Source organism: Oryctolagus cuniculus, chromosome 16 (genome assembly GCF_051225735.1).
Source record: "Oryctolagus cuniculus isolate XC-2025 breed Fujian yellow rabbit chromosome 16, ASM5122573v1, whole genome shotgun sequence".
NCBI lineage: Eukaryota > Metazoa > Chordata > Mammalia > Lagomorpha > Leporidae > Oryctolagus > Oryctolagus cuniculus.
The window spans coordinates 1,423,711-1,448,169 of NC_142882.1; the positions used below are offsets into that span (position 1 = coordinate 1,423,711).

Consider the following 24,459-nt stretch of genomic DNA (forward strand, 5'->3'; position numbering starts at 1 on the left):
CAACAACCCATCAGGCCCCTACGTGTCCCAGCCTCTCCTGGACGACGCGGAAGGCAGAAGTGTCCTCGGCCCAGCCTGGCCCCGCCCCCATGGTGGGCACTGCAGGGCTCCGGCTGTGGCTGCTGGCATTTGGCGCCGGCCCGCTAGCCTGACTCGACGCTGGGCACCCCGGCTCCCTCTGCAAGCCTTCCCCCCACCATCGCAGGCACCCAGGGCTACTGGCCCACCCTCTCCGGGCTCTGCTAAGAACTAGCGTCAGAGGCGGAAGGAGGGCCCAGAAAACATGCCGGTTCAGCTTGGTGGGACCGGGGCTGGGCACTGCCGGCGGGCACCGACCGGCTGCTCCCCCAGGGCTCCAGGTCCGCCAGCTCACAGCTTCAACAGGGCTCAGACCACGTGGGGAACGTCTGTCTTTCTCCCACGGGAGACTGGCCTCGTGGGCCGGGCCTGGGACACAGGTGGCCACGGCGATCACCAATTTTCCCGAGTGCCAAGAGTGTCCACTGCCCCGTGTCCTCCTGTCTCCAGATGACCAGCTCTCATCAGGAGCTGGCCGGGGCCATGGGCCCAGCTCATAGGAGGCGGAAGGAGGTGCTGGCCGGGAATTCCCCCTGGGGAGGCATCCAAGGTCAAGGGGCTTAAGAATGTTCTAGACTGAGGGGAGGGCGTGGTTCTACAGCCGCCAGGGGAGTTGGGGGTCGCAGGGGCTGAGCGCCCACCCGGGCTGTGGGCTGCAGGCGGGGAGGGGGTGAGGGCGCCCCGGGGTTGGCGTCTGGAAGGAAAAGGCACAGTAACAAATCCAGACCGAGCCACGGCGCTGGCGGGCGTCTGCGGCTCCCCCTCGGGACGGGGCCAGGCGAGAGAGGGTCAGGAGCCAGAGCCGCGCGCCGGCCAGCAAGGGCTCGCTGGGTGGGGAGGAGGAGGCGCGCGCTCCTCTGGGTGGGCGGGAGGAGGCGCGCGCTCCTCTGGGTGGGCGGGAGGTGGCGCGCGCTCCTCTGGGTGGGCGGGAGGAGGCGCGCACTCCTCTGGGTGGGCGGGAGGAGGCGCGCGCTCCTCTGGGTGGGCGGGAGGTGGCGCGCGCTCCGCTGGGTGGGCGGGAGGTGGCGCGCGCTCTGCTGGGTGGGGAGGAGGTGGCGCGCGCTCTGCCGGGTCAGCAGGAGGTGGCGCGCGCTCCTCTGGGTGGGCGGGAGGAGGCGCGCGCTCTGCTGGGTGGGGAGGAGGCACGCGCTCCGCTGGGTGGGCGGGAGGAGGCGCGCGCTCCGCTGGGTGGGCGGGAGGAGGTGGGTGCTCCGCTGGGTGGGCGGGAGGAGGCGCGCGCTCCTCTGGGTGGGCGGGAGGTGGCGCGCGCTCTGCTGGGTGGGCGGGAGGAGGCGCGCGCTCTGCGGGGGCGGAGCTGCGGGCGGTGGAGGGTGGAGCCGAGAGCCGGGCTGGTTTTCCGGAAGGCGCGGATACTGCTTCGGTCAGGAGCTTCCAAGAGCAGAGGACGCGGGCTGCGGGGCCGGCGCGGGGCCGGCGCGGGGAGACCGGGACTCGGGGCGAGGCGAGGCGAGGCGGGGGGACAGCCGGGCTGGGGTCGGACGGAGGTTTCTCGGCTTCTGGACTCTCGCGTTCTTCCCCAGACGTTCGCCACCTCAGGACAGGCTGGGAGGGGGAACCGGCCGCGTGCTCAGCCCGCCGAGAGGCGGAGAGGCCCCGCGGAAGGGGCGGAGTCCCGAGAGACCCCAGTGGGCCCCCACGAGCTCGCCGCGGCCAGGGCGCCACCTGCCACTCGCCGTCTAGGTGTGGCGCTGCAGGGGTCCCACTCATAGCAGGACAGGCCCTGGGGAGTCGTGTCCTTGTCACACCGGAGAGAGCTTTGACCCACCCACCCACACATCCACGCACCCACACACCCACCCATCCACGCACCCACACACCCACCCACTCATGCACCCATCCACCCACCCACCCACGCATCCACCCACACACCCACCCACCCGTGTTAAAGATCGCAGCATGGTCACTGACCGTCACTCGGGGAAGTCGGACCACGTGGTCCCGGGGCCACCCACCACGACCTGAGCGTCCCGCAGCCTGGCGGAGCTGCCTGGTCCCTCTCACAGACCACGGAGCCCGGGGCAGGTCCTGGGGCTGGCTCCGCTGTGACCCACGCCGCAGCCCAGCCCGTCCCCAGAGGCGCCCTGTGCCCTCGCCACCTCCCAGCCCGGTAAATTCTCTGCTTTTTAAGTCAGCGGGTCTGTGGGCTGCGGTTACAGCCGCGAGAACGGAGCTGTTCACAGAGGCTGCCGGCGTGCCTGTGCCTCCCTGCCCCGCCGGCTGCGCTGTCCCTCGTCCCCAAGACCGCCCCGTGGCACACCCACCTGGTTTCCTGGTCGTCCGTGGCCGCAGCGGACCTGTGGGAGAGGGGAGGGGGCTGGGCATCACTGCCTGGACGGGCGCCCTGGCGTCCCCCCTCTCCCAGCTGCTCCAGGCTGGGAGCTGTGCCAGGGGCGGGGTGGCTCCTGTGGCCGCGTGCACCTGCCGGGACAGAGCTGAGGCCCTGCACCGCCGCGGCTGGGGCGAAGCTGCCCGCATCCCCCGCGGGAGTGCCCTGGGTTCGAGTCCTCACAGACCCACTTCTGAGTCCAGCCTCCTGCTAAGGCACGCCCTGGGAGGCGGCGGTCACAGCCCGGGTGCCCGCCACGCCTGTGGGTGTGGGAGACCTGCTTGGAGTTCTGGGTTCCTGGCTTTGGCCTGGCCCAGCCCTGAGCGTTGTGGGCATGTGGGGAGTGAGCCGCAGCCTGGAAGATCTGTGTGTTCCTTTCCAGCAAAAGGAAAGAAATAGATAAAAATAAATGGATAGGAGGCCTCTTTTTCTTTCTCTCGTTCTGCTTTACAGAATGAAGAGATAAATAAATAATTTTTTAAAATCCTAGATCTCTATTTAAATAACTATTTCTCTGCTTCTTCAATAATTAATAGTAATTTTAAATAATACGATATTTAAAAATGAGCTTCGAGGGGCTGGCGCAGTGATGTAAGTGGGTAAAGCCACTGCGTGGGACACCAGAATGGGCACCAGTTCAAGTCTCAAGGCCAAGTTTTGGGGCTGGTGCTGTGCACAGCAGGCTAAGCCTCTGCCTGCGATGCCCCCGCCTGATAGGAGGGCCTCTCCAGTCCCGGCTGCTCCTCTCCCCACCCAGCTCCCTGCTGTGGCCTGGGAGAGCAGTGGACGATGGCCCAGGTGCTGGGGCCCTGCACCCGCGTGGGAGACCCGGAGGAAGCTCCTGGCTTCTGATTGGCCCAGCTCCGGCCGTTGAAGCCATTTGGGGAGTGAACCGCTGGATGGAAGGACCCCCCAACTCTGCCTCTCTGTAACTCGGCCTTTCGAATAAATAAATAAATCTTTACAGTTGCAGGGGGAGGGGGAGACGGGTCGTCCATCCGCTGGGTCACTCCCCAAATGCACGCAACAGCCAGAGCTGGGCCAGGCTGAAGCCCGGAGCCTGGAGCCCGGAGCCCGGAGCCCGGAGCCCCATCCAGGGCTCCCACGTGGGTGCAGGGCCCAGACACCGGGGGCCATCAATGCTGCCCCCAGGTGCGCAGGAGCAGAGACCTGGACTGGAACCAGGCGCTCAGACAGAGATGGGGGCGTCCCGGGGGCGCCTCCCCCACCCGGGGGCCTCGCCCACCACCCCGCGGTCACTGCTGCTGTCACCCGCCCCCAACGGGTCACCTGCGCCCTCGCTCACCTGTCCTCCGCCAGCTCTGCCTCCGGCTTCTCTTCGGATCTGGGCAGGACAAACTCAGGCTGGGGCCTGGCGCTGCGGACGGAGAGCCGGCGCTGAGGGGCAGAGGGCCGGGCCGGGGGCCGCTCCCGCCTGGGGACAGCTGTAGGCGGTTTGCCCTCCCCACCAAGGCGTGGGGCCCGCAGGGTGGGGTGGAGGGGCGGGGAGGTGGGCGGGGCCTTAGCCAAGCAGGTGTCTCTGGGCCCCAAGCTGCCTCCTGCAGCCACTGGGGCCGCGCAGCTGAGCCTCGGGGGTGGGAGGGGGAATACGGCTTCGGCCTGGCCTGGTCCTGGCTGTAGTGGACACTGGAGGATCCAGGAGCCGGAAGCGCAGGGCCGCAGAGACGCGGGGCGCCGCCCCCACAGCAGGGCCGGGGCCACCGGCGGCCGGGGCAGGCCAGCGCACACCTCCGCCGGGCCACCTTGCGGCGGGGTACCCCGCGGCCCGAACAGGGGAGCCATGCTGACGCCCGGCACCACGCGGAGGGATCCGGGCACGGCGGCCACGGCGCCACCCTGCGGGACTCGCGCCCAGGGGCTCCCTGGAGGCCTCGGAGCCGCCGGGGGACAGGGCTTCAGCCCGGGAGGGGAGAAGGTTTTGGAACAACGGCGGCGAGGGTCGCACAGCGCTGGGGATGTGGTTAACGCTCCTGAGCTGCGCGCACGCGCGCACACACCCACCCCCCCCACGCCCCTCCCCACGGCTGCACCGGCCTTGGACCATAGCAACCCCTAGAGGTAAGATTCAAGGAAAACAGAGCCCATGATGGGCAGGAAGAGCGGACGTGGGCGGGACGTTCCCTGATGGGCCCGGGACTTAGCGTCCACCCTCTCTTGCTGTGTGACCCCGGGCGGGTGCTTCGCCCTCTCTGAGCCCGGGGGTCCTGTGCCCCTGAGGCCCCGGTGGGAACCCTCCGGCTGCCCAGCTCCCTGGAAGGGATGGGAGTGTGTCCAGGAGACCGGGTAAGGGCTGGGTAGGCCTGGGCTAACCCTGAAATCCCGGCAGCCATCGGTGGCAGGTGCATGGCTGCCAGGGCTGCACGGGGCGAGGCTGCATGCGCAGGGAGTCTTTGCCACGTGGGGGCCCAACACCGATTCGCACGTGGCTTCGACGGCGCCGGGGACGGGCTGCGCCTGGACGTCCCCGGGCCACGAAACCGGGGAGCTGGGAGTCGGGCTTGGGCCAGGCCCTGACGCCGCGGGGCGGGTGGACCTCGGTCCCGTCTGCGGGGCCGCCCAGACCACGGCCAGCCTGGCCCCGGCGCCCGCAGCCCCCGCTCAGCACCCACCTCTCTCTCCGCGCCCTCAGCCGCTCCTCCTCGTACCTGGAAGAAAGCCGAAGCCGTCACTCACCACGGGCGGCAGCTGACCCCGCCGAGCCCCGGCGCCCTCCCCGCGGGGTCCGGGCGCAGCGCGGTTGGGGTCACGCACTGGAGCACGCAGTCCGGGATCTGCACGTGCTGCAAGGGAATGAGCCGCTCCAGGTCTTCCAGGCTGTGCACGTACTGGATCTTGTTGATGAACTTGACGCTGCGGGAGGACGCGCGCGGTCAGCGGGGGACGCGGGGGACGCAGGAGGCCCCCGCGTCCAGACCACCCGCCCCGCCCACTGCCCGCCTCCAGCCCCGACCTGACCCTCGCGCGCCCGCCGCTGACTGCTCCCTGCCGAGTCGCGTGGATGAAGGCGACAGCTGGGCAGTCACAGGACGCCCGGCTCCCCGCCCACCCCCCGTGTAGTGCTGCTTCCAGCCACGGGCGCCGGTCACCGCCCTTGGGGCAGCAGCGGTCACGGGCACCCGGTCACCGCCCGGGTCAGCAGCAGCGGTCATGGGCGCCAGTGTCACCGCCCAGGCAGCAGCGGTCATGGGCGCCGGTCACCGCCCGAGGCAGCAGGGGTCATGAGCGCCGGTCACCGCCCAGGGCAGCAGCGGTCATGGGCACCCGGTCACCGCCCGGGGCAGCAGCAGCGGTCATGGGCGCCTGGTCACCGCCCGGGGCAGCAGCAGCCGTGCTCCTGTGGGCCAGGGCTGCTGACTCACTCACGCCCCAGGGCAGCCTTGCTGTCGCCCCCCCCTCCCAGCTGTCCGGTGCCTCCAGAGACCTGGCCAGGGCTGTGTGGCTATGCACTCGGGCTGAAGTTTGTTGTTGTTATTATTATTAGCGTCTATTATTGTTATTAAAATGCAGAACAGGAACGGGGGGGGGGCAGACAGAGGCCCTTTCTCCACCCACCGGTCACTCCCCCAGAGGCCCGTGAGGACCAGGGCTGGGCCAGGTCGCAGCCCGGGACCCGGAGCCCCATCCGGGTCCCCCACGGGGGAGGCGGGGGCCCAGGCGCACCGGCGGGGAGCTGGACCCGGGACTCAAAGCGGCCACTCGATTGGGATGTGGGCGCTCCAGGTGGCGGCTCAACCCGCTGCACCACCGTGCCCGCCCCCTCCGTTATTTTGTGCGATTTATTTATTATTTATTTACCTATTGGCAGGTGGGGGGCAGAGGTGGAAGGAGAGAGAGTGGCAGGATTTAGCTTACGTGTGTGTGTGTGTGTGTGTGTGTGTGTGTGTGACAAAGGCCGCCACTGGGTCCAGCATCCGCATCTACATCTCAAAGTCATCACGATAGTGCTCCAGGGGCAGCCCAGCCTCCGCACCCTGCCCTGCCCCCTCCTACCGATACCCTGCCAGCTGGGGTCCCCGCCCCTCCTGCCTGACAAATCTCCCACAGTCTCCCAGGTGCAGCCCAGTATCTGCATCTCAAACACCCTGCTCGGACCCCCATTCTCCAGGGGCCCTGCTCACCCTCCCTCTGAACCCAGGATGGCGCCGGCGACCTGTCTGGTACCTTCAGGGGAAAACTCAGATAGGAGCTTAATATTTATAGCCATAAACTCCTTTGCTTCAGGAGGAGACGAGTGAAGACAGAGACCCATCTCCTGAAAACCCTCCCCCCAAATGTAGACCGGGCACCCTCTCTCAGGTCCTGTCTGGAGAGGCGCCGTCCGTTCCTGCGGATGTCCCTGCCCTAATAAACCTTGCTACTTCTGCTTTCCACTACTCTCTGTCTCATGCCCGAATTCTTTCTTGCGCGAAGACAAGAACCCTGCAATTTCTCCGGTAACATTTTTTGGCGACCACGAAGGGTCTGTCTGTCTGTCCGTCTGTCTCTGCCTTTCAGAGAAATAAACGAATCTTTGGAAAACCAGCAGCCGGGCCCTGGGTCATCCCGGGCTCCGGGCGCTCCGTGCGCTTGGCCTGGGCCGGGGAGACGGCGGCCAGCCGGTCCCCGCCGCCTGGTCGGGGGCCCCGAGGATCAATCAGGGCGCCCCGCTGCGGTCGGCGGGGAACTGGGAGGTTCTCCCCTGTGTTGGGGGCCCCGGCTGCTCCCACAGCTCTGTGGACTCGGCCCAGGAGGAAGTCCGCCCGGCGCTGGGGGCGTGGCCGCCCCCCCACTCCACGTCCGCCCCCGCCCCCGCCCCCGCCCGCTCACTCCCAATGTTCCGGTCATCCGAGGGCCAGTAGGAGCGTCCAGCTGGCGCCTGGCGCGGCGCGGGTGCTCCCGGGCTGGCCGGCACCGCGCGCCCCATCTGGTGTGGCCTGGGGGGGGGCGCCTGGCTCCTGCCCCCCACTAGCTCCTATCCGCTGTGCGCTCCCAGATGTCTGCAACAGCCGGGCTGGGCGGGGGCCACACTAAGAGGTGAGAATCAGCCCCGGGCCAGCGCTGTGGCGCAGGGGCTTAAAGCCCCGCCTGCAGCGCCCGCATCCCACATGGGCGCCGGTTCGAGTCCCGGCTGCTCCACTTCCGGTCCGGCTCTGCTGTGGCCTGGGAGAGCAGTGGACGATGGCCCAAGTCCCTGGGCCCCTGCCCCCGCGTGGGAGACCCGGATGGAGCTCCTGGCTCCCGCCTGGCCCAGCCCTGGCCGCGGTGGGCATTTGGGGGAGGTTGGAACCAGGGGATGGAGGACCTCTGTCCGTCCGCGTCTCTGCCTTTCACAGGGAATTTTAAAAGGCGGCAGCAGGCGAGAACGGGGTCTCCGTGCAGAGCTGGGACGCGCGGGCACCCAGGCTCACCTGATGAAGGGGCGGGAGACGGCCAGCACCGTGCGGATGAACCAGGACGGGTGCACAATGATCAGCGACTTCAGGTTCTTCCGTAACCTGTGGGGGAGCGAGGACGCCAGGGGGCTCCCGGGAGGGTGGGGGGCGGGGGGCAGAGCCCAGGTCATCTGGCTCCCGGGAGAGTGGGGGGGCAGAGCCCAGGTCACCTGGCTCCCGGGGGGGGGCAGAGCCCAGGTCACCTGGCTCCTGGGAGAGTGGGGGGGGGGCAGAGCCCAGGTCACCGCCCTGACCTCCCCGCCCCCAGCCGGGCCTGAGGGTCTTCAGGGGGACAAGGACACACCCCTTCGAGTGGCCAACACCCCCACGCGAGCTGGGTAGGGGAGCAGCGGTTCAGCGGGGGCCCAGGTCTGGGCGGCCCCAGTGACCCTGAGGCCCCCGCGGCCCCGGCCCCCGCCGCCATCTAGGGTGGCCGGAACGAGCTGGACTGTGAAGCTGCTCTGTGTCCGGCCCAGGGACGGCAGCCGCCCCTGCCCACCGGCAGCCGAGTGGACAAACAGCGGCGCAAACTACCCGGCCTGAACAAGGAAGGGGACGCGGCGCCTGCCCCAACGTGGCGGGACCGGGAGGCCGGCTCGCCCAGAGGAGGGACCCGGCTGCGGGACCCCAAACCCCGCAGAGCCCCGGAGACAGGCGGCGGGGCGGGGTGCCGGGCAGGGGGAGTTCCCCGGCAGACAGGGCTTCAGGCCGGGAAGGGCAGGTTCTGGAGGCAGACGGGGGTGGGGGCGCCCAGCCCGGGGGCGCAGCGGAGGAGGGGCTGGGTGGGGCCGCCGCGTCGGTTCGGCAGGCCCCGGAACCAACGATCCCGGGCCGCGGACGCCGCGGGGAACGTGTGGGCCAGGGCACACTTCCGGCGGATGTGGGCGGCGGAAGGCGGCGCCGGGGACGCGTCCGCCAGCCAAGGGCTGCTGAGGGCCGGCGGCCGCCCTCACCTCCTGTCGATCATCTGGTAGCACTTCTTGAGCCAGCCGAGGCCGGCATCCTGCGGCGCGGCGTGGCGCCGTTCAGGTACACGATCATGTAGTCCTCGGCCACCAGGAGCTCCAGGCTGCTGATGACGTAGCTGCGCGGGCGGCGGGGCGGGTCAGGGCGGCCGCGCCGGCTCCCCGCGGGCCTCGGGATCCGGGTCCCGCTCGGGCGAGCGCGGCTCTGGGGAGGGGCGGGGGTCCTGAGGGGGGGCGGGGGTCCTGGGGAGGGGCGGGGGTCCTGGGGAGGGGCGCGGCTCTGGGGAGGGGCGGGGGTCCTGAGGGGGGACGGGGGTCCTGGGGAGGGGGCGCGGCTCTGGGGAGGGGCGGGGGTCCTGGGGAGGGGGCGCGGCTCTGGGGAGGGGCGGGGGTCCTGAGGGGGGGGCGCGGCTCTGGGGAGGGGCGGGGGTCCTGGGGAGGGGCGGGGGTCCTGGGGAGGGGCGCGGCTCTGGGGAGGGGCGGGGGTCCTGGGGAGGGGCGCGGCTCTGGGGAGGGGCGGGGGTCCTGAGGAGGGGGCGCGGCTCTGGGGAGGGGCGGGGGTCCTGAGGGGGGGCGGGGGTCCTGAGGGGGGGCGCGGCTCTGGGGAGGGGCGGGGGTCCTGAGGGGGCGGGGGCTCTGGGGAGGGGCGCGGGCTCTGGGGAGGGGCGGGGGTCCTGAGGGGGCGGGGGCCCTGGGGAGGGGCGCGGGGCTCGGAGGGCGGGGGTCCTGAGGGGGCGCGGGCTCTGGGGAGGGGCGGGGGTCCTGAGGAGGGGGCGCGGGGCTCGGAGGGGGGGCGCGGCTCTGGGGAGGGGCGGGGGTCCTGAGGGGGGGCGGGGTCCTGGGGAGGGGCGGGGGTCCTGAGGAGGGGGCGTGGGGCTCGGAGGGGGGGCCGGGGACTCTGGGGAGGGGCGGGGATCTCTGAGGAGGGGGTGCGGCTCTGGGGAGGGGCGGGGGTCCTGAGGGGGCGGGGGTCCTGAGGGGGGGCGCGGCTCTGGGGAGGGGCGGGGGTCCTGGGGAGGTGCGGGGGTCCTGAGGGGGGCGGGGGCTCTGGGGAGGGGCGGGGGTCCTGGGGAGGGGCGGGGGTCCTGAGGAGGGGGCGCGGGGCTCGGAGGGGGGGCGGGCTCTGAGGGGGGGCGCGGCTCTGGGGAGGGGCGGGGGTCCTGAGGGGGCGGGGGTCCTGAGGGGGGACGGGGGTCCTGAGGAGGGGGCGCGGGGCTCGGAGGGGGGGCCGGGGACTCTGGGGAGGGGGCGGGGGCTCTGGGGAGGGGCGGGGTCCTGAGGGGGCGGGGGTCCTGAGGGGGGGCGGGGTCCTGAGGGGGCGGGGGCTCTGGGGAGGGGCGGGGTTTCTGAGGAGGGGCGGGGGTCCTGAGGGGGGTGGGGGGCTCCGAGGAGAGGATCGGGGCTCTGGAGAGGGGGCGGGGACTCTGGGGAGGGGCGCGGGCTCTGGGGAGGGGCGGGGGTCCTGAGGAGGGGGCGCGGCTCTGGGGAGGGGCGGGGGCTCTGGGGAGGGGCGGGGGTCCTGGGGAGGGGCGGGGGTCCTGAGGGGGCGCGGCTCTGGGGAGGGGCGGGGGTCCTGAGGGGGCGCGGCTCTGGGGAGGGGCGGGGGTCCTGGGGAGGGGCGGAGGTCCTGAGGGGGGGCGCGGCTCTGGGGAGGGGCGGGGGTCCTGGGGAGGGGCGGGGGTCCTGAGGGGGGGTGGGGGGCTCCGAGGAGAGGATCCGGGGCTCTGGAGAGGGGGCGGGGACTCTGGGGAGGGGCGGGGGTCCTGAGGGGGCGGGGGTCCTGAAGAGGGGGCTCTGAGGAGGGGGCGGGGGTCCTGAGGGGGGGCGGGGGTCCTGAGGGGGCGCGGGCTCTGGGGAGGGGCGGGGTTTCTGAGGAGGGGTGGGGGTCCTGAGGGGGGGTGGGGGGGCTCCGAGGAGAGGATCCGGGGCTCTGGAGAGGGGGCGGGGGCTCTGGGGAGGGCGCGGGCTCTGGGGAGGGGGCCGTGTTCCAGCCCTCGGCCCCCGCCGGGCAGGTCTTGGGGGTGGGCTGGGGATCAGGGTGGCAGCGTAGTGTCGGCGGTGATGAAGGTGATGATGGTGTGGGTGATGGACGTGTGTGGGGGCGGCTGCCCCGGGGGTCCAGGGGGAAGGCCCAGCCGCGGGAGTGGGGCCAGCAGGGGAGAGTCTGGGTGAGCGTGTCCTCGTGCCCGGCCCCGCCTCCCTGGCCCCGCCCCACATGTCGGCCCCTCCTTCCCCGCCTGGCCCCGCCCCGCCTATGCAGGCCCCGCCCCACCCGCTGGCCCCGCCCCACATGTAGGCTCCTCCTTCCCCGCCCGGCCCCGCCCCGCCGGCCGCTCTGGCCCCGCCCCACCGATACCGGCCCCGCCTTCCTGGCCCCGCCCCGCATGCCGGCCCCTCCTTCCCCGCCCGGCCCCGCCCCCGCTCACAGGAAGAGGTTCTCCATGACGTAGTGGTAGTCCGCGCAGCTGCTGTCGGGGAGGAAGCAGGCGGCGAACACGATGATGGCGTTGAGGCCCTCGCCGTAGTAGCCTGCGGAGAGCGGCGGGGGGCGGCCGTCGCCGAGCCGAGCCACGCAGGCTCCACCCTCCGCCCGCGGCGGGGCACCGAGGGGCTGCCGGGCCCGGCAGGGGGTCCGTCCGACCTCCGGGGTGACCACGGGTGCGGGGGGGGGGTCTGACCTCCATGGGCGAGCACCGGTACCCGGGGAGGGGCCTCACTTCCGGGGTGACCACGGCTACGGAGGGAGGGCTCCGACCTCCGAGGTGACCACGGGTACCCGGAGGCCTCACTTCCGGGGTGACCACGGGTGCGGGGGGGTCTGACCTCCGGGGTGACCACGGGTACCCGGAGGCCTCACTTCCGGGGTGACCACGGGTGCGGGGGGGGGGTCTGACCTCCGGGGTGACCACGGGTGCGGGGTGGGGGGTCCGACCTCCATGGGGAGCACCGGTACCCGGGGCCTCACTTCCGGGGATGACCGCCGGTACCCGGGGGGGGGTCTGACCTCCAGGGTGACCACGGGTGCCGGGGGGGGTCTGACCTCCAGGGTGACCGCCGGTACCCGGGCCTCACTTCCGGGGTGACCACGGGTGCCGGGGGGAGGGGTCTGACCTCCGGGGTGACCACGGGTGCGGGGAGGGGGGTCCGACCTCCGTGGGTGACCACGGGTGCCGGGTGGGGTCTGACCTCCGGGGTGACCACGGGTGCCGGGTGGGGGGGGTCTGACCTCCGGGGTGACCGCCGGTCTCCGGGGGGGGGCCTCACCTCCGTGCGTGACCACCTTCATGTACGGCCGGATCATGTGCAGGTCGATGCGGTGCTCCTGCTCCCCGATGATGACCGTGCGCCACAGGCGCCCGTTGGCCGCGCCGCTGTCCTCCGCCGCGCCGTCCCCAAACAGGTCCGCGCTGTCCCCAGGCATGTTCTTGGCGGTGGCCACCGGGGTGTCGTCTGGAAGCAGCACCCTGGGCTAGGCGCGCCGGCCTCTCGCGGCCGCCCTCGTTCCCGCCCTGGCCGCCTGTGCCCTGCCAGGACTGGCTCACCGGGCCCTGGGCCTCTTCCCCTTCAACGGGCGCCAACAGCCGGCGGGCCGGGGTCACGGTGGGCTGCTCTGCGTCCCCCACCCCTCGGCAGAGCCACGTTGCTGACAGCAGGGGGAACTGGGGTCCACGCTGTGCCATGGAAGTCAGACCCGGCTCCCTTCCGGTCCCTCCCCGGGCCTGGGGTGCAGGGGCGGGAGCGCCGTGCGGGTCCCCCGGGCCTGCCGTGCGGGGGCGGGAGCGCCGTCCGGGTCCCCGAGCTGTCCGGGAGCACCCCGGCACCCCTGCGGGCGGAGTCGGGAGCAGAGCTGGGGAGGGACCCAGCATCTGATGGGGGGAGCGGGCGCCCTCTGGGCCTGCCCCGGGTCCCGCACACGGCGCTCCCCTCTCGGGCTCTCGGGCTCCGCTCTGCCGCTGAGCGCCGGGGCCGTCCTCGCTCTGCCGGGGCCGCGTCCAGCGGGGACCTCGGGACCCGAGTTTGGTGCGGGGATTGAGACTGGCATCCCGGGTCAGACTGGGTTCGGGGCCAGCTCCCTGCGCATGCGCACTCTGGGGGCAGCGGTGAGGGCTCAAGTGCCCGCGTGGGAGACCCGGATGGAGCTCCTGCTCCTGGCTCCAGCCTGGCCCAGCGCCGGCCGTGGTGGCCATGTGGGGAGTGACCCAGCGGATGGGAGCGCGCTCGCTCGCTCGCTCTCTCTGACTTTGCGTTTCAAATAAATCAGAAAAGCAAATGAAAACCTAGGAAGAGTGCCATCGCCAGAGCGGATGTGTTTACCGCTCTCCGAAATCCTGGAGCGGGGTCCCTCCTGCCCCGCCCTGGGCCCCACCCGCCCCCACTCTCCCGCTCCTCCCTGGGCCCCGCCCTCACCCTCCCGCTCCTCCCTGGGCCCCGCCCCACCCGCCCACTCACTCCTCCCTGGGCCCTGCCCCCACTCCCGCTCCTCCCCGGGCCCTGCCCCCACCTGCCCACTCACTCCTCCCTGGGCCCCGCCCGCACCTCCCTGGGCCCCCACCCGCCCCCACCCTCCCGCTCCTCCCTGGGCCCCGCCCCACCCGCCCACTCACTCCTCCCTGGGCCCTGCCCCCACTCCCGCTCCTCCCCGGGCCCTGCCCCCACCTGCCCACTCACTCCTCCCTGGGCCCCGCCCGCACCTCCCTGGGCCCCCACCCGCCCCCACCCTCCCGCTCCTCCCTGGGCCCCGCCCCACCCGCCCACTCACTCCTCCTGGGCCCCGCCCCCGCCCGTCTGCTCCTCCCTGGGCCCCGCCCCACCAGCCCCCTCCTCCCTGGGCCCCGCCCCCACCCGTCCGCTCCTCCATGGGCCCCGCCCCCACCCGTCTGCTCCTCCCTGGGCCCCGCCCACTCCTGGGACCCGCCCCCAGCTGTCCGCGTGCTCCTCCCTGGGCCCCGCCCCCACCCACCCGCACCTCCCTGGGCCCCGCCCCCACCTGCCCCTCCTCCCTGGGCCCCGCCCCCACCCACCCGCACCTCCCTGGGCCCCGCCCCCACCAGCCCCCTCCTCCCTGGGCCCCGCCCCACCCGTCCGCTCCTCCCTGGCAGTGACCGGGAGATTTCCCCATACACGTGGACATCAGACCTGGCCGACCCTGCTCCGCGCCTCCCGCCAGAGCCCTGGCTGTGGCCACTGGGGCTGTGAGACCCGCGCCTGCCTCCCTCTCCCTCTCCCCCGGCCCCTGCCCGGCCCCTCCACCCTCGCCACCCCCCAGGCCTTCCCGGGCACTCTTTCCAGGGACCCCGCTCGGTTACCCTGGCCCGAGCTTCCGCCCCCGGGGCAGTGTGGACAGGGGCCAGGTCGTCCTGGGCTCCCTAGGATTGGAGCAGTGTCCCTGCCCCCCGCTCGCTGCCAGGTGCACCCACACTCCGCCCTGCCCTCGGTGTCATGGCTGCCCACGCCCGTGGGCGGGGCCGTGTCCCCAGCGCCCAGAGCAAGCGCTCGCAACGCCGCGGCCGCGTGCCCCGGTCCCCTTCGAGGATCTCAGGGAAGACCCGCGTGTTGGCGGCAGGTGCTCGTGAACCCCGCGCCGCTCCGTGGCCCCCCGGCCCCCACCACCCCGTGCCCCTGCCACCCCGGCCCGTGGCCTCCCCACCCTGCGCCTGTGGCTGAGACCAGGACGCCCCCGGCCCCCCCACCCCGCGCCCTGCCCGACACCGGGACGCCCCCGGGCCCCCTCCCCGCGCCCTGGCCGACACCGGGACGCCCCCATGACCCCACCCCGCGCCCGCCCTGGCCCATACCGGGACGCCCCCGGCCCCCCCCCCCGCGCCCTGGCCGACTCCGGTTCTCCCCCCCCCCGCCCCCGCCCGTACCTTCCCACTCCAGCTCGTTGCCGTTGCCCAGGAACTCGAGCGAGTCGGTCTCGTCGGGGGTCTCGATGTCGTCCACGTTAATGTCCAGGTCGTCGGGTGTGTCCAGGAAGTCGTCGGACAGCAGGGAGCCCTCGCTTTGGTCCAGCGAGATGTTGATCTCCGGGGGCCACCAGCGTCTTGCGCTTCCGGTGGGCTCCGTTGAAGTTCAGTGCGCCGGGCGGGGCTGGGGAGAGGCCGACAGGACCCGTGGCCCCGCGCTGCCCGCGCTGCCCGCCGGGCGGAGGAGGCGGAGCTGCAGGGCCGGGCCGGGCAGGGGGTGGGCGCTGGCTGCAGCGGCGAAGGTGCCGCCCGTCCCGGCTCTGCCGCCCACCGCCCACCGGCCCCGCGCGTGCGCACCCTGGGCCCTGCACCTGCCCGGGAGCCCCGGATGGCGCTCCTGGCTCCCGGCTCCAGCCTGGCCCGGGCCTGGCCGTCGCGGTGTCTGGGGAGTGACCCAGCAGGCGGGGGGGCGGGGGGGGTGTCTCCGTCTCCCGTTCAAATAAATACGTAGAAAAATGTAGGATGGCCACGTCACTGTTCGTGCGCGTGCGCGGCACTGCGGACTCGGGAGTGGCCCGGCAGGGAGGTCACCTGCCCGGTGGGGCACAGCCTGCGTCCCAGACCTTGCCTGGCCGAGCCGGCTCAGCGGGACGCGGGCTGGGCTTGGGGAGCTGGTGTGTGACGCCGGGGTCCCTCCTCTCCTGGTCGGCGCCCAGGGAGGGCCCAGCAGTGACCGGGACACTGAGGGCTGGTCCCCGCCCGGGGGGCACTGCCCCGCAGCGTGGCCACGTGGCCCTGAGGACCACCAGAGGGCCACCCCCAGGCCTCACACCAAAGGGACCCGCCCTGAGGAGAAAAACCCACCGCGTCTGCCCCCCAGGCTCCAGAGCTGTGGGGCGCAGGGTGGGGGTGGGGGCTTTTGCCTCCGTCTGCGAGGAGCCGCCCGCCCGGAGCCGTAACTGCGGGTGTGGAGGCCCAGGAAGACGCTGCCGCCTGCAGGCCCCCCCCCAGTCGGGCCTTTCTCCCCTGGGCCCCCGGCTGATTTAAGGAGGCCCAGGCAGGTTCTGGGTCCGTGGATTTAAACATCCTTAAAGTCTCATTCGTTCGCTTACTACCTTACCTTTTTGCAAGGCAGAGTGACAGAGGGGTCTTCCACGCACTAGTTCACCCCCTGAGAGCCTGCAGCCCCCAGGGCTGGGCCAGGCGGAGGCTGGGAGCTGCATCCGGGTCTCCATGGGGGGGGGCAGGGGCCCTGGCACTTGAGCCTCGCAGGGTGTGGACCCGCAGGGAGCTGGCGACAGCAGTGGGAGGTGGGGACTATATCCAAACGCTCCACTGTGGACCGGGGGCGTGGCCTGTGGGCCGGGGTGTGGCCTGCAGGTGGGGGGAGTGGCCTGTGGACAGGGGGTGGGGCTGGGGGCTGGGGGGAGCAGCCTGCAGGCTGGGGTGTGGCCTACAGGCTGGAGGAGCGGCCTGTGGGCCAGGAGTGTGGGGGCCCTGACCTGTAGGCTGGGGTATGGCCTGTGGGCTGGGGGAGTGCCTGTGGGGCGAGGGCGTGGTCTGTGGGGCGAGGTGTGGCCTGTGGGGCGGGGGCATGGTCTGTGAGCCGGAGGTGTGGCCTGTGGAATGGGGTGTGGCCTGTGGGGATGGGGGCGTGGCCTGTGGGCTGAGTGCCAGCCCCGCGTCACCTCTTTGACCCTTACAAGCTCACTTGCTGTGATTGGCAGCTGAGGAACGGGCGGGGGCCCAGACAGGCTGAGTGGCTCGGCACGCGCAGCCACGCCCCCGCGGCCCTTCCCCCGCAGGCCCCGGAGTCCGGCAGCCCCGTTCCCCGTTCCCGTTCCCGTTCCCGTTCCCGTTCCGGCAGGGCCTCTGGGGTCTGCGGGCCCAGCCCCGGCGGAGACACGCCTGGCGCGCGCGGAAACTTACAGGCCGCGTCCGCCGCCGCGCTGCCGAGCGACTCCGTCCCCGTGTCTTCCCGGAGCGGCCTGCGGCGTCGGCCGGGCCGGGCAGTGCCGCCGGAACGTCCAGCCAGAGGAGGGTGGCGTGGCCAGGCGGGGTCCGGCCGAGGGGTTCAGACAAAACAAGAACAGAGCGCACTTAGCGCTGGGCCCGAGCGCCTCTCTGCTTGGGGCAGAGCACGGCGAGCCCGCGCGCGGGCTGGGAGTCGCGGACGCGCACAACCCTGGGGGCTGCGGCCCGGCCAGAGCCGGCTGCTCAGGCCTGGGGAATCCGAGTGGAGTCCTCTGCGCTGGGCCTGCAGCCTTGGTCCTGGAGTGCTGTGCTCTCTAGCTCATGCTCAGCGTGAGAGGCAGAGCTCCAGTCCACTGGCCACCCCCGGTGCCTGGGAAGGCTGAGGGAGCCGAAGCTCAGAGCTCGGCGTGGGCTCCCCCGCGGGTGGCAGGGACCCAGGGTGAGCGCCGGGGGGCTGAGTCGGGGGGACCCAGGGTGGGCATCAGCTGGGAGCTGAGTCGGGGGGGACCCAGGGTGGGCATCAGCTGGGAGCTGAGTCAGGGGGACCCAGGGTGGGCGTCAGCCGGGGGCTGAGTCGGGGGACCCAGGGTGGGCGCTGGCCAGGGACTGAGTCGGGGGGACTCAGGGTGGGTGTCGGCCGGGGGCTGAGTCGGGGGGACCCAGGGTGGGTGTCGGCCGGGGGCTGAGTCGGGGGGACCCAGGGTGGGCATCAGCTGGGAGCTGAGTCGGGGGACCCAGGGTGGGCATCAGCTGGGAGCTGAGTCGGGGGACCCAGGGTGGGCGTCAGCCGGGGGCTGAGTCAGGGGGGGACTCAGGGTGGGCGCCAGCCGGGGGCTGAGTCAGGGGGACCCAGGGTGGGCGACGGCCGGGGGCTGAGTCAGGGGGACCCAGGGTGGGTGCCGGCCAGGGGCTGAGTCGGGGGGACCCAGGGTGGGTGTCGGCCAGGGGCTGAGTCGGGGGGACCCAGGGTGGGTGCCGGCCAGGGGCTGAGTCGGGGGGACCCAGGGTGGGTGCCGGCCAGGGGCTGAGTCGGGGGGACCCAGGGTGGGCATCAGCCGGGGGCTGAGTCAGGGGGGGACTCAGGGTGGGCGCCGGCCGGGGGCTGAGTCAGGGGGGCCCAGGGTGGGTGCCGGCCAGGGGCTGAGTCGGGGGGACCCAGGGTGGGTGCCGGCCAGGGACTGAGTCGGGGGGACCCAGGGTGGGTGTTGGCCAGGGGCTGCAGTCAGGGGGACCCAGGGTGGGCGCCAGCCGGGGGCTGAGTCAGGGGGGGACTCAGGGTGGGCGCCGGCCGGGGGCTGAGTCAGGGGGACCCAGGGTGGGCATCAGCTGGCAGCTGAGTCGGGGGGACCCAGGGTGGGTGCCGGCCAGGGGCTGAGTCGGGGGGGACCCAGGGTGGGTGCCGGCTGGGGGCTGAGTCGGGGGGGACCCAGGGTGGGCGTCAGCTGGGGGCTGAGTTGGGGGGACCCAGGGTGGGCGTCAGCCGGGGGCTGAGTCGGGGGGGACCCAGGACTGGGACCTGGAATACAGATGTCCTCTCCGCTGTTAGGGCCAGCACGGCGGCACAGCAGGTGGAGCTGCCACCTGTCACACCACCAGTTCCCGTCCCGGCTGCTCCATTTCTGTCCAGCCCCTGTAATGCACCTGGGAAGGCAGTGGAGGACGGCCCAGGTGCTGGGCCTGCACCCACGTGGGAGACCCGGACGCAGCTCCCGGCTCCTGGCTGTGGCCTGGCCCAGCCCTGGCCACTGCCGCCATTTGGGGAGTGGACCAGCGGATGAGAGACCTCTCTCTCTCGCTCTCTCTGCGTAGCTGTGCCTTTAAGTAAACACACAAACCTTCAGGAGGAGGAAGGAAGCAGGGGCTTCACCGCTAGGCTGAGCGCCCGCTGTCCCTGGGGCCTTGTCCCTCACGTGCAGGGACAAGTGTGTCAGAGCTGCGTCACCGTCAGCCGTGGGGTCTGCGGCCCAGCCGCCAGATAAACACGGGGGATGGGGTGGTGGCCGCGGGTGGGAGAAGGTGCAGGGGCCGCGCACGTCTTCCACCTCTGAGACTGGGGTTCGGGCTCCCCGCTCCCGTGTCTTCCCCTGAAGACCAGCGCCCGTCTGGCCAGTCGAGGGGCCGTCTGCAGCCCTGACCCGTTCTCCCACGGCCGCGAGAGGGGACCAGGAAGTGTCCCGCGGGGTCTCGGGGGGAGCAGCCCAAGCAGATCTGAGTGAGGGCACAGGTGGTGGCCCAGCGCTCGAGACGCCCGTGTGTGTGTGGGACCACGGCCTCTCAGATGGACCGGCCAACGCCGGTTGAGATCCTCTCAACCCCGGTGAGGCCTGGACTGGGAGACAGCGTTGTTCCGTTCACGGGGACCCAGAGACCCGGAGGGAAGGCTGCGGGGAGAAACCGAGGGCCGGGCTGCCCCGCGCGCCCCTGCCAGCTCCCAGCGGAGCCTGTGCCGCCCAGGCCGTCCCTGGCTCCGGGTTCTGCGCTGGGCCTTTTACATCCCAGCTGCAGGGCCCTGCCGAGTCAGCAGACTCCCGCGGCCGGAAGGCGGGGGCGGGGAATGTTTATTTCATCCCCTCTTGTTTCCTTAGGAGATATTTGGGGGGCCGGCACTGCAGCGCCCGCATCCCATAGGGCGCAGGTTCCAGTCCCAGCTGCTCCTCTTCCAGGCCAGCTCTCTGCTGTGGCCCGGGAGTGCAGTGGAGGATGGCCCAGGTGCTTGGGCCCTGCACCCCATGGGAGACCAGGAGAAGCACCTGGCTCCTGCCATCGGATCGGCGCCGTGCGCCGGCGGTGATGGCCATGTGGGGGGTGAACCAACGGAAGGAAGACCTTTCTCTCTCTCTCTCTCTCTCACTGTCCACTCTGCCTGTCAAAAAAATTAAATAAAATGTACAAGCTGCTTCTGAAGCGAGAGTGGAGCTGAAATTTGCTAACAGGTGCAGCAGGCGTCCTGCCCAGCTGAGGCCCTGGCGCTGCGTCGTGCTCCCCGCGCCCTGTCTGCCCCCTCTGTTGGCTCGTGCGGCTCCTGCTACTGCGCGGGAAGTCCAGCGTGGGGGTCGCGTGGACAGGTGCTTCCATTGCCTTGGGCGTCCACTCGGTTTTGATCCTCCGCCCTCCCCGCGGTCACTGCTGTCTGCCGCCCCCTGGCGGCTGGTCGCGCAGGTGCAGAGCCCTGAGCCCCGGGAAGCGTGGGGAGCAGCGCGGGGGGTGGGGGTGGGGGTGGGGGTCCCCCAGGCCGTGCCTGGGGCCCGCAGCGTGAATGCCTGCGGGCGGAGCAGGTCTGGGCGGAAGAGTGCGCCGTGAGTCCCTCCCCAGCTCGGCCCCGGGGGCGGATCCGGACAGCGAGGCACAGACCTGGGCCTGTCCAGCCCTGACAGAGGCGCCTTTGTGCGCAGCAGCTGGTCTCCGGCTCTCCAAGACGGGGAAGCCGGGCGCCCGCGGGGAAAGCCCTGTCGCTGGTGGCCAGCGCTCACAGAGCCGCCCCTGTCTCCGGGCGCTGGGGGCCGGGGGAGAGGGCCCCACCCCCGCTCCCCGGGCAGGTGCAGACGCGCGCGTCCCCTCTGTCGCCAGAACTCGGGGCTGGGGCGGGAAGAGGCAGCGGGCCGCGCTCCTAGTAAAGGCGTGAGCGCACTCGGTGTGGCCCTGCGCGGGGTCTAAGTCCCGGGAGCGGCAGAGGTGGGTGGAGTGCGGACGCTGCACCCCAGATCTGAGTGCCTGGGGTCAGTCCCAGCGCCCTGCGCGCCCACCCTGCGAGACGCAGCAGTGGCTCAGGTGCCTGGGCTCCTGCACCCGCGTGGGAGACCCGGATGCAGCTCCTGGCTCCCGGCTTCCGCCTGGCCCAGCTCCGGCCTTGCAGGCATTTGGGGAGTGAACCAGCGGATGGGAGCTCTCCATCTCTCTCTCTCCCTCTCTCTCTCTGTAGCCCCCTCTTGGGCATGGGCCAGCAGGGATGGGGGGCACTTGTGCACTGTCCACGCGCAGGAATCAGACCCTGGTCTCCACAGCGAGTGCACACAATGTCCCTCCCACGTGATTTGTGACCCCGAGGGTGCCCACCCCCCATCCTGCCCCCCAAGGGGGCTCCTGGCTTCAGCCTGGCCCACCCCTGCCGTTGTGAGCACTGGGGAGTGAACCAGCAGTTGGAGGGCTCTCTCTGTCTCAGTCGTTCCGCCCTGCACGTAAACTCCTAAAAGTGGAGGTGGGCCCTCGCGGGAGGCGCCATCACAGGCAGAGGTGAACTGGCTCTGTGGGACCCCAGCGACTTCCTGTTTATGCAATGCTGGCCCCAGCCCCACCTGCCCCCTTCATCCACTCCTGCCCTGGCCACCAGCCACGAGCCCACACCACCAGCCACAAGCTGCCACCAGCCATGAGCCCACACCACCAGCCATGAGCCCCACCACCAGCCACGAGCTCACACCACCAGCCACAAGCTGCTACTACCAGCCACAAGCTGCCACCAGCCACGAGCCCCCCACCAGCCACGAGCCCCACCACCAGCCACAAGCCCCACCACCAGCCACGAGCCCGCACGCCAGCCACGAGCCCACACCACCAGCCACGAGCCCCCGCCACCAGCCACAAGCTGCCACCAGCCACGAGCCCCCGCCACCAGCCAGGAACCCACACCACCAGCCACAAGCCGCTGCCACCAGCCACGAGCTGCCACCACCCGCCACGAGCTGCTGCCACCAGCCACAAGCTGCCACCAGCCACGAGCCCCACCACCAGCCATGAGCCCACACCATCAGCCATGAGCCCACACCATCAGCCATGAGCCCCACCACCAGCCACGAGCCCCACCACCAGCCACGAGCCCCACCACCAGCCATGAGCCCCCACCAGCCACGAGCCCCCACCACCAGCCACAAGCCCCACCACCAGCCACGAGCCCCACCACCAGCCACGAGCCCATGCCGTGCACTGGGCCAGCGGCAGCGCTTTGCTCATGGCCTGAGCCCGCTGCGGGCATGCACTGGCGCAGCCCCAGAACGGGCTCCCACGGCGTGTGAGGTGGCGGGGTCGGCTTCCAGCTGCAGCAGACGACCCCAGCCTGACCCGGGTCGGCCCCCAGCAGCGAGGGGGTGAGGAGGCCGCGCGGGGACGCGGGCAGCGGTGGGGGTGAGGAGGCCACGCGGGGCTCCCCAGGGCAGCGGGGCAGAGCTGAGACTTGGTGTTTCCGGCTGCCAGCTGGGTTCACCCGGGCACCAGGAACCCAGAACGCGGCCAGGAATACAGTGACGGCCGTGAGGTGGCTTTGGAGGAGCCTTGTGGTTCTTACACAGCGCAGGGCGGGGTTCTCGGGGAAACCCATCTCACAGAATTTAGCAAATACGGCGCACACCCCGAGGCCACAGACGGGTCAGGACAGGGCCGTGGGCCCCGGGGGAGCTGCGGGGGACGAGGCCAAGGTCCCACAGGAGCCAGGCCGGCCGCCCTCGTGGCCCAGGAACCGTCCACGGGCAGGAGTCGGGGAGCGGGGGCCTACCTGGGCAGCTCCTCGTCCTGCCACTCCTGCGTCACGTCCATGTTTTCCATGCGGAGGGTGGCTTCCGTGGTCCCCATGGGAGCGCGGGGGCGGCGCCGACTCCGAGCAGCGCTGGGCCTTGCAGGGCCGGGGAATGGGTCTCATTAGGCGGGAATCCAGCAGGCGGCAGCCCCAGGTCCAGGTGAAAGCCCAGGGGGGGACACTCAGAGCTGAGTGTGGACTTGAACTTGGAGGCCGGCTCCCCCCCCTCCAGTGAAGGCCACGCCCCAGGCAGACCCATCCCTCCCCCCCCCCCGCGGATACACCTAAGCTTCCCTTGGTGCCCTGGGCCACTCCAGCCGTGCTGTCCACTCCCAGCCACCTGCCTGCCTCCTGACAGCCGCTGAGGCCAGGGCTCACGCAGGCAGGGTGGGCGGAAACGGGGGGGGGGGGGGAGATGAGCGTGCTGCCGGCCGCACAGAACCAGTTTTACCCTGAGGAACTGACCAGGCAGGTGCAGGGCAGGGGGCGAGCGGAGGAAGTGCCCCTCCCAGAGCCTCCCTCTCCCTGCTGGGTCCTCGGGACCTGCCCCCGCACCTGTCCTGCGCTTTGAAACCAGGACCCTGCGGCCCACTCCCCCTGCCCGGAGCACACTCGACAATGTCTGTCCACTCCCCCCCGGGGCGGGGGGGGGGGCCGGTGCAGCTGTGCCCCCTGTGCTGGCCCATGCGCTGGCCCCCGTCCACAGACCCTGTCTTCCAGGGAGGGGCTCTTCCAGGCACCCCCCCATCCACGAACGGCTCTGGGCTCTGCCCTGGACACATTTCACCCAGCACCCGCGCTGTGACGTCCCACCCCGGCTGCCACCACAGATGGGGTGTGTCCCTGCAGCCCCCGCGGCTGGCCGCCTGGGGTATGAATGGGATGGCAGGAGAGGCGGGGGCGCGGCCTGAGGCCCGAGGCAGGTGGGCTGGCAGGGGAGAGGGGGCTGGAGTCAGAGTGGGGCCTCTCCCGGCTTCAGGTGAGAGCAAGCACGGAGCACCGCCTGCCCCCTCCCCGGAATGTCGTCACTCATTCATGGAGGAGGGCCGGTTGGAAGCGGCCCAGGGGGAAAATCGCTCCTGGCTTCCGCTCCGGGCAGCGTCGGCCCCCGTCCCGCTCGCAGGTGACTGCCCGCGGTGGGCAGAGGCCCGGGCTCCCCGGGAGGCCCTGGGCTGTTTTTGCTGTCCGCGCTGCCGGATCCTGAGCCGGGTGTGACCAAGCCCCGCACCCGCCCAGGGGTCCCCCAGCCCAGACGCAGGCGCCGCGACCCCCACCCCCAGGCCCGGGGCGCGGCGGGCCCCCCGAGGCGCGCACCCCTCCGGAGCCCTCGTCCCTCCCGACACCCGGAGCGCTGCCTTGCGACACGTTTGTCAGCTCGCTCCCGCGCCGCTGGCCACAGGATTTCCTCGGCGTGCGGGCCCGGACTCTGAAAATGGTGCCGGGGCGGGGGTGGGGGTGGGGGAACCGTGGCCCTCGCCAAGGGCCGGCTGGCTGCAGGATGTGCCAGCGGCAGAGCCGGGCTCGCGAAGACCCCTGCTCTCGCCGCCGGGGGCGGACTGGGGCCGGAGAACGCAGCCTCCGGCTAAACGCGGGGGAGGGGGCGCTCACCTGCGGGGCGGCGGCGGCCCCTGGCCCTGGCATACAAAGCGCGGGCCCGCCGAACAACCGAGGCGGACAGCCGCTCTGAAGGGCGGACCCTACCTCCGGGAAGGTCACCCGGGGCGCGGGGGCGCCTTTGTCCGGGAGGGGGAGGCGGCGCTGGCTCAGCGGCGGCTGCGTGCCGGGTCCCCGCGGCTCCGAAGCCTCCGCGGTCTGTCCTCCCGGCTCGCGGCTTGCGGCTCGCGGCTGGCAGGGGCTGGGCTGCCCGCAAGCGGCTGCGGGAGCCGCTCGGTGTTCAGGGCAGGGGGCGGGCCGTGGGCGGGGCCGGGCCCGAGCGGAGCGCGCGGCCCCTGCCCGCATCCGCGGCTCCCCATTGGCTGCGCGGGCAGCATCCGCGAGGGCCGCGCCGGGGGCAGCCGCAGAGACGCGGTCCCGATGGCGCACCTCGGATTGAAAAACAAAACAAGGGCGCGTTGGAGAAACCGACGGCCGCGATGGCCCGGCTCCATCGGGACAGGGGGCGCGGGCGTGGGGCTCCTTGCCTTTGGGAAACCCCAGCCGCACCAGCCCCTTGTGCGTGGGTGCGCCTGGAGGCCCCTCGCCGTGGAAGGAGCCGGGCTGGGGCCAGCGAGGCGGGAGGGTCTCTGGCGCG

The 24,459-nt window shown here is 72.1% G+C and overlaps 1 protein-coding gene and 1 long non-coding RNA gene across 2 annotated transcripts; one reads left to right on the forward strand and one right to left on the reverse strand.

Moving 5' to 3' along the window:
- Positions 1–1,139: 1,139 nt before the first annotated feature.
- On the reverse strand, positions 1,140–24,072 carry ATCAY (ATCAY kinesin light chain interacting caytaxin). The gene is given in 15 exon segments (XM_070058608.2): positions 1,140–1,641; positions 2,361–2,393; positions 3,732–3,803; positions 5,056–5,091; positions 5,198–5,296; positions 7,834–7,920; positions 8,811–8,853; positions 8,856–8,941; positions 11,249–11,351; positions 12,087–12,272; positions 14,690–14,852; positions 14,854–14,912; positions 16,658–16,716; positions 22,188–22,304; positions 23,817–24,072. Coding segments are annotated over 14 exon segments (1,113 nt in total). The 5' UTR covers positions 22,265–22,304; positions 23,817–24,072; the 3' UTR covers positions 1,140–1,631.
- On the forward strand, positions 7,280–7,894 carry LOC149121388 (uncharacterized). The gene is made up of 2 exons (XR_016222480.1): positions 7,280–7,459; positions 7,759–7,894. It is a non-coding gene; the product is annotated as an uncharacterized LOC149121388 (long non-coding RNA).
- Positions 24,073–24,459: the final 387 nt, after the last annotated feature.